This window comes from Festucalex cinctus, chromosome 14, assembly GCF_051991245.1.
Source record: "Festucalex cinctus isolate MCC-2025b chromosome 14, RoL_Fcin_1.0, whole genome shotgun sequence".
NCBI lineage: Eukaryota > Metazoa > Chordata > Actinopteri > Syngnathiformes > Syngnathidae > Festucalex > Festucalex cinctus.
This window is the reverse complement of record NC_135424.1, coordinates 21,638,918-21,656,692: the sequence shown is the minus strand read 5'-3', so window position 1 is coordinate 21,656,692 and position 17,775 is coordinate 21,638,918. Positions and strand designations below refer to the sequence as shown.

Genomic DNA, 17,775 nt, shown 5'->3' with positions numbered 1-17,775 from the left:
CCTCCATATCAGAGCACCTTTTGGCAGGACGGCGCCAGTCCGCTTAACTTGCACCATCCCTCTCGTTGCATTTCCCTGACATTTGAGTGCACCGTTATATATGTTAATATATTGTATGTTGTTTCAGATGGTCAGCAACGACGTTGTTGCTGACAAAGAAAGTGATCATCTCATCATCAAAAGACGACTTCGATCCCGAATTGGCAAATAACACACACACACGCACATTTGTATGCACATTCCTATTATGATTTTGTGTTAGCCACCAAAATGCAATTGTTTGCGGTTGAATGGGACTTTGCTGATGTTGACAGCCTAGCCTAGCTTAGCACAAAGGCCGTGAGCATGCTAGCCATTTGGAGGAAAATAGCAAAGTTTGTAAGGTCGTAATGATGAGTACACACACACTGTTGTCTTTATGCTAAGCTAGGCTAAGCTAATGTTTAGCAAGACGAAGCTCATAGGATTTGTATTTGATATTTGGTCACTGTTAACTGTTAATGCTTACTAGCGGGTTGACTTGATTTGATTGTTGTGCAATTTGAGTCAACTGATGCTAAGTGAGTTAGCGAGTGGTTTTCACTTTTCCCTCATCACTAAATGCTTGTGCACTTTAAACGCTTCCTTGTTGAAGGATTAAAAATGTTGGGATGTTTGAAACGTCATCGTTTGGCTCCTTCTTTGGTTCCCGAAGCGAACGTGCATTTGCGTGTGGATCAATTATGTTGGATATTGAACATATAAACATTACAAGACAAAAAAAGAAAATCTAGTACACACTACTAACATGTACCGTATTTCCGCACTATAAGGCGCACCTTCAATGTATGGCATATTTTCAAACTTTTTCCATATATAAGGCGCACCGCATTATAAGGCGCACCTTCAATGAATGACATATTTTACAAATTTTTCCATATATAAGGCGCTACAGTAGAGGCTGGGGTTACGTTATGCATCCACTAGATGGTGCTGTACTAAAGGGAATGTCAACAAAACAGTCAGATAGGTCAGTCAAACTTTATTAATAATTACAAACCAGCTTTCTGACAACTCCATTCACCCCAAAATGAATAAACAGCTGTTTTATTATTTTCTCCAAGGTAGAGTATTAGTATTAGCTAGCGATCCAAGATGGCGGAATCTTCTGCGCATGCGCGTCACCGATCGTGCAGGGTCACCGATAGCGTCTTGACAGTGAGACCTGTTGTGGCTCAATATTGATCCATATATAAGGCGCACTGGATTATAAGGCGCATGGTCAGCTTTTGAAAAAAATTAAGGCTTTTAGGTGTGCCTTATGGTGTGGAAAATACGGTAGTTGTCCTACTACTAAGTATGAACTAGTAGCGTCGAACACATTGCTGGTCAGATTTAATTGTCGAACAAAATTGAAGACACAAGTGTTTTAGTTTGAATTGTTTTCAATTTAGTGAGGACAGAAAGTTGATGGGCTGCAAAGAAGTCAAATCTCCTTTTTGACTCCACCAATCATGGAACTAGTAGCGCAAAAAGTCTTACTAGCAACGCTTCCTTCCTGTGGATGCGTGAGTCCCTACGGGTTAAAGGTCAAAGGCCGTCACACGCTTGACCGCTGACGATTTCCGAGTTGGCAGTTGCATAATCGCATTCTGCCCAGCTGAGCCGCCGACGCTGATGATGACCTTTAATGTGCACTTTGCTTCAACCTTGCCATGAATCCTTCCTTCTTTCTTTCCTTCCTTACTTCCTTCCTTTCTTCTTTCCTTCCTTTCATTTTTCCTTCCTTCCTTTCTTCTTTCCTTCCTTCTTTCCTCCCTTCCATTCTTCCTTTATTCATTCCTTCCTTCTTTCCTTCCTTCCTTCCTTCATTTTTCTTCCTTCTTTCCATCATGTTTTCTTTCCTTCCTTCCTTTCTTCTTTCCTTCCTTTCTTCCTTTATTCCTTCCTTCCTTTCTTCTTTCCTTTCTTCTTTCCTTCCTTCCTTTCTTCTTTCCTTCCTTCCTTTCCTTCATTTCTTTCTTCCTTCCTTTCTTCCTTCCTTCCTTCCTTCCTTCCTTCTTTCTTCTTTCATTTCTTCCTTCATTCCTTTCGTCTTTCCTTCCTTTCGTCTTTCCTTCCTTCCTTCCTTTATTTTTCTTCCTTCTTTCCATCATTTTTTCTTTCCTTCCTTCCTTTCTTTTTTCCTTTCTTCTTTCCTTCCTTTCTTCCTTTCTTCCTGTATTCCTTTCTTCCTGTATTCCTTCCTTCCTTTATTCTTACCTTCCTTCCTTTCCTTCCTTCCTTTCTTCCTTCCTTCTTTCCTTTCGTCTTTCCTTCCTTCCTTTATTTTTCTGCTTTCCATCATTTTTTTCTTTCCTTCCTTCCTTTCTTCATTCTTTCCTTCCTTCCTTTCTTCTTTCCTTCCTTCCTTTCCTTCCTTCCTTCCTTTATTCTTTCCTTCCTTCCTTCCTTCCTTCTTTCTTCTTTCCTTTCTTCCTTCTTTCCTTTTGTCTTTCCTTCCTTCCTTCCTTCCTTCCTTCCTTTATTTTTCTTCCTTTTTCCATCATTTTTTCTTTCCTTCCTTCCTTTCTTCTTTCCTTCCTTCCTTTCTTTTTTCCTTCCTTCCTTTCTTCTTTCCTTCCTTTCTTCCTTCCTTCCTTTATTTTTCTTCCTTCTTTCCATAATTTTTTCTTTCCTTCCTTCCTTTCTTCTTCCCATCCTTCCTTTCTTCTTCCCATCCTTCCTTTCTTTCCTTCCTTCCTTCCTTTCTTCTTTCCTTCCTTTATTCCTTCCGTCCTTTATTCTTTCCTTCCTTCCATCTTTCCTCCCTTCCTTTATTTTTCCTTCCTTCTTTCCATCATTTTTTTCTTTCCTTCCTTCTCCATGCATGCACGCACACACTGGCGGACGTGTCGCACTTGAGCACGTGCAGATGATTAGATGGGCAGTGACAGCAACAGAGGAAGCATGCGTCCGTTGGCTGCGTTCAGGTAGAATGGAAAATCTGACAGGGAGCCTTCCCCTTGGACGTTTGTCACTTTTTGTCACATGCTCGCTCATGATGATGATGATGATGATGATGATGATGATGATGATGATGGACACCTGATTAGGGCTGGGCAACATGCCAAAAAACTGTTGTTTGTACGTTTTTTCATTCCGTCTGATCTATCTTATGATTATTATTATTATTGTTTTTAAAATGTAAATATCTGTTTTTGATTGGCTGTTGTCACGCACACGTCTGCCGCATTATCACGATCACGAATGTCAATAATACAATAGCTGACGCACTCCTACGGGGGGGATAAGCCCACTTGGAAGGCAGAATCAACGCTCTCGTCTTGTAGCGGAGTGTCGATTAGCGCCCCGTCGATTGGTCGTTCACCTGATTTGATTGGCTTTTGAAATCAATCGTAAGCGGGCATTTTTGCCGATGAAATGCCAACAGTTTTTCCTCTTCTCATGAAACAATGTCGGACTTGCATTAATTGCAGCAATGTGACAATCATTTAGAGACATTAGTCATTCCACAGGCAAGAACGCGAAAAGTTTCTCAACCATCAAAATGTTGCAGTCTTGTGATGAAGGTCCATTTCCTGCCTTGTCATGAAGTTCCTGGTCTTGAGATCGCAGCTTCATGACTGCAGACAACTCGCACAGTTCAAATAGAGGTCACAATGTTGAATAAATGCTTTACAATTCATTCTTTGTCTTTCATAAAAGACTAAATATGTTAAACTTTATGCATTTATCTAACAAGACCAGTTGTCATCATTTTGACCAACATTTTTATTAGGCAGACAAGGAAATAAGATTCAAAGCAGATCGTCCACCTTTGTCAGTCGGTGCGTCCAAACCACAGATCTCTATATATGACTGGATAGCGGATAGGCCAAGACTTTTGAGGTCTCGAAGGCGGCCATATTGCTCCTCCCAAGAAACGTTTCTCGCCATATGATCCTAAACATTTACAGTATGGAAATTGGAGAACATTTGAGACAGTACTTAGTAGAAAAAGCATCATTTATGATGTTTTAAATTTGTTAAACATATACAAGAGGACTTCAGACATTTTACAATTTGCCTTAAATACATGTATGAATTATATGCTTAATGATGTTTACAGGAGGAAACTTGTATAAAAAAAAATAAAACTAAAAATAAATAAATAAATAAATAATTCTAACTGTAATTCAACAAAAGATGCCCCTGCCAAATCTAATATTGGGGTCTAAGGAACTGAGCGATAAAAGAAAAAGGGGGTCTCAAAGCAGCACATACGTCTGCTTATTTTTTTTAACTTGTTAAAAAATAGTCACCATCATCACCATAGTCACAGTCCCCATCAATCACCCACCAACCCGCCTTCGGCCTTATACGAGCTGTATATGTCTCAGCCTACGTATAGCGTACAGTTTATACAGTAGTCTGCTGGCGAGGTGGGAGTCGCAAGATGGCCGCCGTGTGGCTTTAATGGCTTGCACGGGTGTGTCTGGGCTCCCGGCTATCCAGTCATATATACAGGTCAGTGGTCCAAACGGGAGCTCGGCTGCATGCTTGTCAAGTTTCAAGAAGTGTCAGGAGGGAGCGGCGCCATCTTGAATGCCTCGTGCACGCCGGCTGCCGACAGCTTGCGGTCGATGTTGCGGAAGCGGCATCGCAGCAGGCTGGCGTAGGTGGCGCGCAGGTCGCGATTGAAGAAGGCGTAGATGAAGGGGTTGAGGAGCGAGTTGGCATAGCCCAGCCACAGCAGCATGCGCTCCAGCCACGCCGGCACGCAGCCGCAGGCCGCCGCGCCCCCGCAGGCGAAGGGCCGCACCGTGGACAGAAGGAAGAAGGGCAGCCAGCACGCGCTGAAGGCACCCACCATCAGGCCCAGCGTGGCCGCCGCCCTCTGCTCACGCTTAAAGATCCAACCCTGGTTCTTAGGCACATGGCCCCTTGCTGCCGCCGGCGGAGGATGAAGATGATGGTGCTGGAGGTCGGTCTTGGAAAAGGCACAAATGGAATGCGAACGTCAAATTTGAAGGAGTCCAAAAGTGAAATGCGACCACTGAAATGTCAACGAACGTCTTCTTTACATCTCATTTATGACGCACTTTTGCTCAAAGCCCTACAATTTGCCCCACAATTTGTCATCTGCTGTGTAGGGGTGGAACTGGGAACCTGTGAGTACGATACGATATGCGATACAAGGCTCATGATAACTATTATCTCGTGATATGACGATACCGTAGTTATTGATATATTGCTCAGGTAATAAATGCATGATAATCTACGCTAAAACTACTCAAGACATAAATGGATGGAGGTTTTTTTTCAATGAGAAAATATTTTGTACCATCACTGAAACACGTAGTGTATAATTAAAAAAAAAATAAAAAAACAAAACAAAACAACAAATACAAATGTCTTTTTAACAGGGACCACTTTTTGTCAACAAATCTTTCTTAAACACTATTGTCATGCAACATGTCAGTCTATGTAGTCAATTGTTTCATTTTATAAACTTTTTTTTGTGTAAGATTGCAGAAGTAAATAAATAAAATTTCTTAAATATTAAATCCAATGAAATCAATATTAATATTCCTTAGAAATTGTGTGCTTCAAAAAGTCAAAATATAAAATATGTTTTAAAATGTTAAAATTGAAGATATACACATTTTTCATAGAAACGTATGCAAAAGTGAGTCAGTTGCTGGACAGATACATGTCTTACACAAGTAAAAGTAAACTGTCGAGTCTTCTTCGCTTGAAGACTTGCGCCCATTTCCCCGCCACTCTTATGAGGCGCTCCCCCTAGTGGCCCACCAGGTAATTGCTCAATAAGTAATGGACAATGAAGCTGTTATAGTGCCTGTATATTAACTACAAATATCGCGATACTTGCGTAGGCGTATCGATAATCGATCGGGAGACGAAGTATCACGGTTTATCGCGATGGAGAGATGAATGGCTGAGAGATGGCTATGGAGAGAAAAGGTCAGTCAGTATCCCGTGATCCATCTGGAGATTGTTTCCGGGCTGCCGGCTGATTTTGGTGCCAAGAGGTTAGATGTGGGATCAGCAGGTCTTTGAGGGGGCGTTGCCATGGATATAGAGTGACAACTGCAAATTGCAATTGCACTTCTTGTCACATTGACATCGAAAATCCCATACATGATCGATTTTGTACCCAAAAAAATCTGAATAAATTTATAGTGTGAACACCTGCAAAGTTTTTGAAGTTGAGGTTTGGTCTGGATGAGAAAAGGTCTTGAAAATCACCTCGTCCTCGTCGGTGTCCTTGACGCTGGTGGTGTCGGCGGACACGTCATCTTGTGGCGGGGGGAAGGCGTGCCTGGCAGCGCTGGCCTTGGCGGCGCGGTAGATGCGTGAGTAAGTGAAGAGCATGACGGCCACGGGGATGTAGAAGGCCACGGCGGTGGAGTAGATGGTGTAGCCGCGGTCCTGGCTGATGAGGCAGACGCGGCCGTCGTTGATGTTCTCGGCCCAGCCGAAGAGCGGCGGCAGCGTGATGGACGCCGACAGAAGCCACACCCACACCATCATCTTGGCCGTGCGCCGGCCGTCCTGTCGCATCGGGTACGTCAGCGGCCGGGTGATGCCCAGGTACCTGTGCGCCCGACGCAGAATGCACATACGGGTCTGCAGTTAAGCAAACGGCTGGGAAGGACATTTTCAAGCAAATTCAAATATCCAAGATGCTCCGATTGGTGGCTTTTGTCCTGAAACTGAAAATGTAAAATGTGTTTATTCTAGAGGTGTCAAAATTAGTGCGTTTATTATGAGTTAATTGAAAGTTCCTTAAACACCACTAATTGTTTTAACACGTGATTAATGAGCGCCACTTGTAAAGCCTGTCATGGAGGAAATTCCAGTCGCAACTCAGCAGACATGTCTATATCACAATTTAGCAGTAATAAATGTCATAATTTGTGGAGAATGGGGTCCAGTTGAATTTTACAATTTAAAAAATGTGCAGAATTTCACGAGTTACTTCATGTTAAAGATTAGATAGCTCTTAAAGCAGCGATATGGAAGATTTAAAATTTCAAATCTCTACTGCCACCTGTGGCCGAAAACAAACTGCACGCTCGTACACGCTGCGCACACTCGTACGTGCACGACCTCAATACTGAAGACTGGGCTCTTCATATCCAATTAAACTATGTTTTCAGAGGTAAGAAGTTTTATAATGTTATACAAAGCTGGCCACTTCACGGAATGAGACTCGATCCCCACTAAACAATTGATGTCCACGGGACGTGCAGATCATATTGCTTTAGTCGGTCGAAGTCCAGTCCTGTGCTGTACTCCAAAACGATGTGCAAATTACGTTAATTAATTGGACCTCATTCCGACGTCAATATGCAGTTACATATTGTAGTCACCCCGCTCGACGGACGTCAACCTGATTCTAGTCATTATTAGTGTATGTCGCCCCCAGGCTAGCGTCATTGTGCATTAGCCGAAAGGTGGGCTGTCATTTATGGAAATTGGCGATTGTGAAAAACCTATAGACTCATTCACTACTTAGTGTGATATGGCCGTGAATGTTATCACCATTCAGTAGTACCGTTCACATTCCATTAGCATAATGTAGCTACAATAGGCTGTTTTCACGGAGGAAAATAAGGCAACATTTAGCCTGATTGAAACGCCGCGGAATGGAACGTCTGTTCTTCATAAAGTCATTCTGTTCTATTACATTCAACTTTGCCGCCACTTTCACGCTAAATGTTGCCGTCCACCTCACTTTAACACCAATAGTTACGACCGAGAAGTGATCGATCTTGAGGTTACTGCTATTTGAAAACAACACATTTTCTTCTAAATGTCAAGATACTCGCTTCTTACCTTTTGGAGTAGAAAGAAAGCCAGCTGTGAATCACTTTTCTAATCCAAGTCCGATCTCAACTCTCTCCACCGCTGAAATGTCAAACCAATGTTCACTCTCGGTCTTGCCCGACGTCGGTCACTATCAAGTTTAGATTTTATTTTATTTTTTTTCGTGGTACTTGACATTGTTTTCATTTTTTTTTAAGAAGCCTTCCGCGGAGTAACAGCGGGTGTCTGGGGCGGAAATCTGTACTAGTTCCGTCTTCGTGCGACAGGAAACAACTGACGATGACGCGCATGACGTCACATCCCGCAGACAGAGGGCGGCAAATTCGAAGGATTCGGACCGGACGCTTCCTAAATAATATTGGCCAGAGGCTTGTAGGAGTACCCATTGTGAACAGCTAAGATGTAGATCTACTAATTAGAATATGTTTCAGTCATAAATGGTCAAATAAAAAGGCTATTGTTAAAATATTTTTTGGGGAAATCCTACATAGAGTAGCTTTAATATGAAAAGAAAAATGCTCTGAGCTGTCATCAATGTATACAAATGCAATTATGCCATCTAGTGGCAGAAATATGACCTTAACACAAATCAATATCACAACCGTTTTTTTTACAGTATAGTACATCATTTTCATTTTAACTTCCATCCATCCATTTTCTTGACCGCTTATTCCTCACAAGGGTCGCGGGGGCTGCTGGTGCCTATCTCAGCTGGCTCTGGGCAGTAGGCGGGGGACACCCTGGACTGGTTGCCAACCAATCGCAGGGCACACAGAGACGAACAACCATCCACACTCACACGCACACCTAGGGACAATTCGGAGCGCCCAATTAACCTGCCATGCATGTCTTTGGAATGTGGGAGGAGACCGGAGTACCCGGAGAAGACCCACGCGGGCACGGGGAGAACATGCAAACTCCACCCAGGAAGGTCCGAGCCTGGACTCGAACCGGAGACCTCAGAACTGGGAAGCGGACGTGCTAACCACTCGACTACCGTGCCGCATCATTTTAACTTAATGTTATTAATTATGAAATTACTGCATCAAAGTCTAAAAGATGCTATTAGTCTAACATTTTTTTCACTTTTATGTTGAGTGTGAAAACTTACAAAAAATAATTTATTGTACATTATTGTACGTTTATAATGATATAACATTTGTGATTAATCATAAGTTAATTATTGAAGTCATGCAATTAATTATAATTAAAAATTTTAATCGCCTGACACCCCTAGTTTATTTCCAATATTATCTGGCTGTGTGGAAATGGAGTAGGGCCGTCCGCAGGACGGAAACGTTCCAAATCCAACCAGTGAGGAGACCGGAGGCGGACGGACCAAAGTGTGCGCTTGCAAGCTCGCGATAATGAAGAAGACAAAAGTGCCCGAGCGAGTCTGCTTCCAAAGTGCTTCTCCCCAAAGCAAGTGCAACCGTGGGTTGATTGTTCAACTCCTGTTTTAGCCTTCCTGACAAGCATTGCAGTGAAAACACCATACCACTAACTAGACTAGGACTAGATAAGTTTTCAACTTCTTCCTACTCCCTTTTGAACGTGTCAACTGTGTCTATAGTTTTAGTCCGGTGAAAAATGTGTTGAAATTATTTTTATTTAGTTTTCGTTGACGAAATTAACACTACCTCCATCTGCTATACTTTTCGGAATAAAAGCTCAGTCAGGCGTGACGCTGGTGAGCCAAAAGTCTTTGCGGAAACTCGTTTGAGAAGCAGCACTGAAGTTGGACGTATACCTGTCGATGCTGATGGCGCAAAGGGTGAGGATGGAGGCGGTGCAGCACATGACGTCCATAGCGACGAAGACGTTGCAGAAGCAGCGTCCGAAGCGCCAGCGGCCGCCGCTCAGCTCGGTGACGCCAACGAAGGGCATGACGGCAACGGCCACGCTCAGGTCGGCGGCGGCCAACCACACCAACAGGTAGTTGGCGGGCTGCCGCAGCTTCTTGACGGCGCACACGGACACGACCACCAGCAGGTTGCCCCCGATGGTGACCAGCGTCATCAGCGTCAACACCGAGCCCAGCAGCAGCAGCCTCATGCCGCCGCCGGGGGCGAGCCCCGGGCGCTGCGCGCACCCGGTGCCGTTGCCCGCCGCCTGTAGGGGTGAGCCTGGGTCACCGCCGTCTGCGGCGGTCATCGCGCCTGTCAAGTTTCCCGGTCCCATCGCGAGCATCCTCGTTTATGCGCACGCGAGAACGGCGAGCTCAAGCGGGCGCGCCCCTCACCCTCCGCTCATTGACAAGTAACCAAGTAGAAATACTCGCGTACCGAGAAAGCTCAGTTTCAGGCAACAATGCGAGGCGATGTCCAATTTGCAAGTGGGAGCAATACTTGTTTCGCGCCACTTTTGCCTTTTCATTGAAACTTCATTTTCTTCAAGTAAACGCACATTAATGCGGCTTCATCGCATCACTTTCAGGTATTTTAGTGACAATTTTCATGCTTTTGACTATTTTGCTTGTGCACTTTTCAATTGTGCACGTATATATGGCTTTTGAAAATGACGTCACTTGTTGACCACATTTTAATCACGTGCAACGTTTTGCGCGTTCACATTTTATCAATGAAAATGACTTTTTTTTTCGTAAAGGAAACTGCATATCCACTGAAATAGTCTTGGATTTACATTTTCACCAACATGATTATATTGCACAAAACAAAATCATATTCATGTTGGTGAAGTCAATGCGTGCAACAAATGTGCATTCCTATTTTAGTGATCCTAACATTTTATTTTTTTCAGCGTACTGGTAAAAAACAAAAAAAAAAAAAACGCCCTTTGAGATGATCACTTCAACCCTTAGGCATTATTGTGACCGGTTTTCGTTTTTTTGATGGTTCTGACCAAGTCATTTCAAAATAAGATACTGCCCAGGGGTTTAATTAAGCATATGATGAAAATGTGGCAAACTGCTGTCATTTCCACTTTTCTCCCCAATAACAATCGATTACACAATCGAATACGTCCCTTGACCACATTTTCATCATGTAGGCTTACATTACATTACAAATATTACGCTGTTTGGAGATTTTCACACACACAAGCCCTCCCTCAGATATTCACGTCTTCAAGGCCCGTTCCTCCTCTGTCCACGGGGAGGCAGTGTTGCTGTCTCCATTGAACCAGAACGAGCCGTTTCTCGTTTCAAATTGGACATTGATAAACAGAAATCGAGTCTTTATTTGAACCAACCATTAAGTGTTTATTTTGCACAAGTCGGGAAACAAAATGTGACGTTAGTTTGTCTCCCTTGAGCTTTTTTTTCCTTTTCTTTTCACTTGAACCTTCATTGAAAGACACTCTTCTTCTGCTGTTAAATTTTATTCTTCCACGCAGGTCCACGCCACTAAAGTCGCAGCGGCACACTGATCTGTATCTGTGGTTTGTGGCGGGGGTGGTCACTTTTTTTTTTTTTTTTAACAAGTTCGACGTATGTGCTGCTTTGAAGATCTCCCTTTTCTTTTATTGCTCAGTTCCTTAAACCCTAATATTAGATTTGGTAGATGCATCATGTGTGAGTGAGTGTATTAAAAAAATAAAGTAACGGAAAGAAAACTTGTTGAAATTAAGTCAGGGGTTATGGCGCGACACCGGCACCAGGGGTTGCTATAGGCCCGTCAACCCTCTAGCATTTTATTTGGTATGCTCATCTAAAATATATTTGTACATGATTTGTAGCCGTCGTTGCAGGTGGTGAACAACCTAGACTGGTCGCCAGCCACAGTTGACTAACAGACAAGTCACCAGTCAGGGCGCAAATCGTCTAATGATGGAATGGCGCGCGATATTGTTGTAATTTCGTCGATGAACCAGCAAGTGGTGCTCGACTCCAACACATTCAAAAATCCGTCTCACACAAAAGGGCTCATGTCGTCATCTCGTACGTTCCTCTTTTGATGGACAGCTTTGACAAATGACGAACATTCAGCGTTTTTGCTCCTGATTTTGAATTTCATATAAACATTGACATTTATTGACGAAAAGAACACGTCAGTCATAATTTAACTTAGTCAAATACTTTTATTGTGAAGGTTGATATTTGGATAGAAATCAACACTTCCGTGGAAATGACGCGTTTTCCGGTGTGGTCTGATTTTAGTGTCGAGCGACAACAGTGTGAATTTAGCGGACAAAGACAATTCAAAAGCAGTAGTATTACTGCTACTGCTTTGTTCCGCAGCAGTTCCATAACTAACGTCCAACGTGGAAAAAAAATAAAGTGAGAGGGGGGAAACAGGACTCGAAAACGCCGACGAGGCGGCAAAGTTGTGAGGGGAGCACTTCCTGTTTGCAGCCTATGACGTCAGCGCGTATGTGAATCATCCTGGGTTGGTGCTGGGGGATGCTGAGCAGCTCTCGCCTAAACCCCCCACCGTGACCACAACGTGTAACGTCCTCCCTCCTCCCGCCAACGCCATGGAGGACATCCTGTGGAGGCTCCACAAAGACGCGGCCGGACACAAGCACAAAAGCCTCCGCGACGCCTGCGTGCTCGCCCGCGGTGAGTCCGACACCAACGGCAATTTACCCCCCACCCCTTCGTACCCTCCCCTTCCTTCACGCACACACATATACAATACAACCCCCCCACACACACACACACACGCAAACCACAACCACATATCACCACCACTTTCCGTGTGTACGTGTATCCATCCACCTGCTGCTGTTTACTGATGGCGGTGCTGGGGATGAAGAAGATTATGCAATGTACGCAACAATATGTCATTCTCTATCATTCCATGGAATTTTCAGCAGGATGTCTGAATGTGAAAATATTATTTTTATAACCAATGGTTTGAATGTGTATTTGTCATTTTTTGACCTGTGATTGGCCAGCGACCAGTCCAGGGTATACCCAACGTCAGCCAGGATTGGCTACAGAGCATCACGAGAAGTGTTATTAATATTATAACAATAATTTTCATCGTTAATTCATACGTTGATTGTTTTGTCCCTTAAAAAAACGTCTTGGTTTCCGTACCTTCATTGAAAAACAAGAAATGACTTGGTGCATTTGTTTCTAAATCCACTAGTGGTTTGCTCAGCAACATTTGTCAGAAAAATGGCAAACACGTTGAGCATTATTGTGAAAGTAAAAGCAGATGTTTGCAAATGTTGAAAAATACAAATGTAATCAGTCTGCTGCCTAAATTGAAAAGTAAACGATTCATCATTCATGATTGATTAGTTGCCAATGAATAATTAATAATTAAAATGTGAAAAATGACTTCTGTACAGTTTGCTTTGTTTACATGTACCGGTAATACTTTTTGTCATGGAGTATAAAATATTACATATAAAAGATACTATTAGTATAAAATGAATTCCTTATTGTAAAAAGCAAGAATGTGTTGATTTGTCAAATTTGTCATGTAAAAGGTACGTACGTGGTGGCCCGAGTCATCCAGCCGCCATTTATGTCAGAAACTCTACTCGCTACATCAATATTGTAAAATAAATAAACTTCCCCTGGATCACGCACACGCACTGTTTGTCATCCTACACACAGACCACGCCCAGTATGTCAACATACGGTCGGATCTGCGTTTGCTCACGGCTGCGTGACTCCGAGCACACGCTTGTTATCACCTGCAACTGAAACCAATCGCAACATGGAATTTTTAAGTTTCTCATTTATGCCCTTACAGAAAGTCTGGAGTCACACACATCGGCAAAGCTGTCGCCAGCGGAGCTGCGGTAAGAACACGTTCTCTCTGGAATGTTCCTCGTTACGTCGTCAAGCAGGAATTACTGATGACGGACGGCCATGCAAGCAGCCCGACGTCACATGACGTCTCACGAATGAACATGACATGTCTGATGTTGTTGTGTTTATGATGGGATGGAAAGATTCGCAACTAAAACAAAAAGCAAACTGCTCGGGTTTATTTATTCCCCACTTTTTAGTGGCACCTATATTTTTTTCCATACCCTCTTTTGTCACTCTGCCCACATCCATGCTCATTTTTTTAAAAAACAACCTTGTGGGCCGCGTTAAATGTCATTTTTCGTGACATGCAGAGGGCTGCTGAAAAGAGGATGGTGGGCCTCAAATGGCCCCCGGGCCGTCGTTTGGACACCTCTCGGACTTTATGTTGTTTGTGTTGCAGGTCTCGTTGTCTTCTGCCGCTTCAGATGGCGCTGGAGTCCAAAAACGTCAAACTGGGTCAGACGGCGCTCAGCGGCATGCAGGTACAGTCTTCCCTCGTTTATGGCTGGTGTTACGTTCCAAAAACTACACGCGATAATGTAAATCTGCGTTCATTTAAAAAAACAAAAAACAAAAAAAAACTAAAAAATAACCTGTTCCAGTTGTACCTCTACTTACGAAATTAATTGGTTCCAGAAGAAAGTTCTTAAGTAGAAAATTTTGTAAGAGTAAGAGACGCATTTTCCATGTAAATGCCCTAATCCGTTCTGAGCCTCCCAAAATTCAGACATAAATGTTTTATAAAGCATAAAAATGCATCAAAACATGTAACAAATACATGTTGCAATTAGATTATTGCACAATAAATGAGAGTTCTGCGTAATGTAAAAAACAAAGAATAGAGTAAAGAATAAAAATGATGGTCATTTACCTTTTTAACTGCTGTCCTCATCGTTTTTTTGCCCTCTTTGGTTCATGTTCTCTCTCAGAAGTGTTTTTTATGCCTGGTGTTTTGCGAAGAACTGATCCAAGGATGTTTGTTTGTTCTTTTTTGTTTTTTGTTTTTTTGTTTTTAAGCAATGCTTTGTAAATGTCCAAGGCAAACATCATCTTCGTGAGCAAACACCCGACTGGTGAACACTTTTTCTGGCCGATTCTTTTAAACAAATTCTGAAACGTCATGCAAACTTCCGGTATGGCGAGGCATCTTTTTCCCCCCCCCCCAAAAAAAGGCCCGTCTCGTTGTAATTAAAAACTTACTGTGCCTTCATCAATCACCAATTGTTTGAATTTTTGCAAAAATTCGTTGGCCGTTAGTTCATACATTTACGAAAAACTATCGGAACACTTCATGGGCCGCGGGATAAATGATGAGGACGCTGTATAGACACCGATCTAGTATCTAGTCTCATAGATACCTATGGTAAAGGTTCCTCTTAGCCAATGGGATGCCAGAAACATGCACAAACACCGATCTAGTATACGCTCATACCTATGGTAGAAGGTTCCTTTTAGCCAATGGGATGCCAGAACGATGCACAAACACCGATCTAGTATTTACGCTCGTAGGTACCTATGGTAGGAAATAGCTATAGCCGAAAGTATGTTGCGTTCGGTAATGTATTTTTAGCTTTCGTATCTAGAAATTTCTTTCGTAACAAGAGGCAATATTTTCCCGTTGAGGCGTTTCGTAACTCGAAAATTTCATATGAAGAGACGTTCGTAAGTAGAGGTTCCACTGTATATATATTTTTTCGTTTATTATATATGTTTTTTTCATTTTGGTATGATTTTTACTTTATTATAAATGGTTTTTCATTCATCATATATGTTCTTTTTCAATTACATTCATTTTTTTCCATTAAAAGTATGTTCTTTTTTTAATTACTTATTACAGTATACATCCATCCATCCATTTTCTTGACCGCTTACTCCTCACAAGGGTCGCGGGGGGTGCTGGCGCCTATCTCAGCTGGCTCTGGGCAGTAGGCGGGGGACACCCTGGACTGGTTGCCAGCCAATCGCAGGGCACACAGAGACGAACAACCATCCACACTCACAAGCACACCTAGGGACAATTCGAAGCGCACAATCAACCTGCCATGCATGTCTTTGGAATGTGGGAGGAGCCCGGAGTACCCGGAGAAGACCCATTTTTTATATGTTTTTTCATTTTGATATGATTTATGATTTTTAGTTTATTATGAATGCTTTTTCATTCATCATTTGTGTTTTTTTTTTTTTTTTTTTAAATTTACAGTAATTTTTTTCCGTTAAAAGTATGTTGTTGTTGTTGTTTTTTTTTGTTTTTTTTTACTTATTACAGTATACAGCACAGTATTTTTTTTCATTTATTATATTTATATTATATTATATTCATTTATATATTTATTATTTTAGTTTTTTCATTTTGGTATGGTTTTTAGTTTATTATGAATGCTTTTTCGTTCATCTTTTTTTTTTTTTTTCCAGTAATTGTTTTCCATTAAAAGTATGTTGTTGTTGTTTTTTTTTATTTACTTATTACAGTACAGAGTACATTATATATGTTTTTTTTTCATTTATTAGATCTGTATTTTTCGTTTTGGTAGGATTTTTTTAGTTTATTATCAATGCTTTTTCATTCATCATTTGTTTTTGTTTTTTTGTTTTTTCATTTCCAATAATTGTTTTCCATTAAAAGTATGTTTGTTTTAATGTATTTATTTATTTATTACAGTATACAGCACAGTATATATTTTTTTCACTTGTTATATATGTTTTTTTCCGTTTTGGTATTATTTTTAGTTTATTATGACTGCTTTTTCATTCATTATTTGTTTTTTGTTTTTTGTCATTTACAGCCATTTTTATACATTACATTTTTATTTACTTGTTATACAGCACTGTATATATTTTCTATCTCCGGAATACAATATCATGGAGCGGCGGGACAGACACCGTTGGAAAGGTTTCGTCGAGACGAATCCGCGGATGCCTGAATGTACCCGGTCGGACATAGGGTTCGAGAGATATGGCCGCGCAAAGACAAAAAAAATAGACAAATCAAAAAGTTTATAAATAATGTATAAAAATAAATAAATAAATAATAAATAAAGCACACGCCGTAAAAAAATCCATGAAACAGCAAGGCCGAGAAAGATGAACCCGCGATAAACGAGGGAACACTGTACTTCCTGTTTGAGTGCCACGTCACGTGTCCAGCTCCGCCTCCGCCAGCTCGGGCCTTTTGATTGACAGCCGCGTCCCTCCGTCAGAAGCTCCTGTGCGAGGACCGCTTTGTGGCAGGGGAGGAGGCGGAGCCTGCGGAGAATCAGCTGCTGAATCAGGTGTTGGCGGCAGTGAGAGTGACGCCGGCGCTGCACGAGGACCTGCAGGTGGAGGTCATGAAGGTAAGGAAGTGAGCTGGCTCGTCAGACCGACCGCTGCCGTTGGTCCTCCATCTTGTTTTGGTCTTGCTGTGCCCCCTGCAGGTTCTCCTGTGCGTCACCTACTCGCCAAACTTTGACGTCAACGGAGACTCCGTCTTACGCATCGCCCAGGTAACCAACATAAACGCGTCCCGTACTGTGCTAACCGGTTAGCTGTGGCTAGCGTGTGTGCGTGTGAGACTTTTTCTTTTGCTTTTTAACACTTGATTTGTAATTTTTCGCACGTTTGTTGATGAATACAGTTGAATGCGCAAACGTGTCATGGTTGTTGTCATTTGAAGAAATTTGTCATCCCCAAAGGAAGAGACGAGAAAACATGTTTGGAAAATGATGAATGCAAAGCAGAGCGCTTATCAAGGTTGTGAAATTGTCCTCATTCCAAATCCAAATTGTTGATTTGCATGAAGCACAACAACATGTTTCATTTGTCGTCATTTAAAAATGTCACGTTTGACAAATGTCCGTCCTGATATCCGTCCGGCAATTTGGTGGCTCCTCAACATGATGTGTTCTTCACGTTTGCCTGTGACATCATACAAGCCTCTCAACAAACTGATGTTTGTGTGTGTGGGCGTGTGTAGGTGTGCATGGAGACGTACGCGTGCAACTGCCACCAGCGCAGCATCAACACGGCGGTCCGAGCCACCCTCAGTCAGATTCTGGGAGATTTGACCCTGCAGCTGCGACACAGACAGGAGGTCATGTTGTCACAGATTCCCTGATTTGCTATCTATCTATCTATCTATCTATCTATCTATCTATCTATCTATCTATCTATCTATCTATCTATCTATCTATCTATCTATCTATCTATCTATCTAATATATCTAATATATCTAATATATCTAATATATCTAA

The 17,775-nt window shown here is 42.2% G+C and overlaps 3 protein-coding genes across 6 annotated transcripts in view; 2 read left to right on the top strand and 1 right to left on the bottom strand.

The window, feature by feature from the left end:
- kif20ba (kinesin family member 20Ba) overlaps positions 1-665 on the top strand; it is a 209,833-nt gene extending 209,168 nt beyond the window's left edge. For all 3 annotated transcript variants that reach the window (XM_077494502.1, XM_077494504.1, XM_077494501.1), the window contains exon 33: positions 128-665. In XM_077494502.1, coding sequence (XP_077350628.1) covers positions 128-211 — 84 coding nt within the window. In that variant the 3' untranslated portion in view covers positions 212-665. The remainder of the gene's footprint in view (positions 1-127) is intronic.
- A 3,608-nt stretch (positions 666-4,273) lies between these two features.
- On the bottom strand, positions 4,274-9,969 carry LOC144001637 (5-hydroxytryptamine receptor 7-like). The gene is made up of 3 exons (XM_077496125.1): positions 9,566-9,969; positions 6,232-6,580; positions 4,274-4,951 (listed from the first exon to the last, which is right to left on the bottom strand). Exons 1-3 carry the CDS (start codon positions 9,967-9,969, stop codon positions 4,532-4,534), a joined length of 1,173 nt encoding a protein of 390 aa, XP_077352251.1. The 3' UTR covers positions 4,274-4,531.
- Positions 9,970-11,889: 1,920 nt separating this feature from the next.
- The window catches only part of arfgef3 (ARFGEF family member 3), a 51,573-nt gene continuing 45,687 nt past the window's right edge, over positions 11,890-17,775 (top strand). The window contains exons 1-6 of one of the 2 annotated variants that reach the window (XM_077494664.1): positions 11,890-12,334; positions 13,485-13,533; positions 13,947-14,028; positions 16,747-16,878; positions 16,960-17,028; positions 17,499-17,615. In XM_077494664.1, coding sequence (XP_077350790.1) covers positions 12,250-12,334; positions 13,485-13,533; positions 13,947-14,028; positions 16,747-16,878; positions 16,960-17,028; positions 17,499-17,615 — 534 coding nt within the window. In that variant the 5' untranslated portion in view covers positions 11,890-12,249. Of the gene's footprint in view, positions 12,335-13,484; positions 13,534-13,946; positions 14,029-16,743; positions 16,879-16,959; positions 17,029-17,498; positions 17,616-17,775 lie in introns of both variants that reach the window. The other variant, XM_077494663.1, reaches the window with a different exon arrangement.

Bases quoted from the DNA above. Each gene is read 5' to 3' on its own strand.
- LOC144001637 (XM_077496125.1), bottom strand. From the start codon at position 9,969: ATGACCGCCGCAGACGGCGGTGACCCAGGCTCACCCCTACAGGCGGCG. The intron at 6,581-9,565 runs GTATACGTCCAA...TCGGGCGCACAG, and splicing joins TGCGCCATCAGCATCGACAG to GTACCTGGGCATCACCCGGC. The intron at 4,952-6,231 runs GTGATTTTCAAG...GCCTTTTCCAAG, and splicing joins AGGACACCGACGAGGACGAG to ACCGACCTCCAGCACCATCA.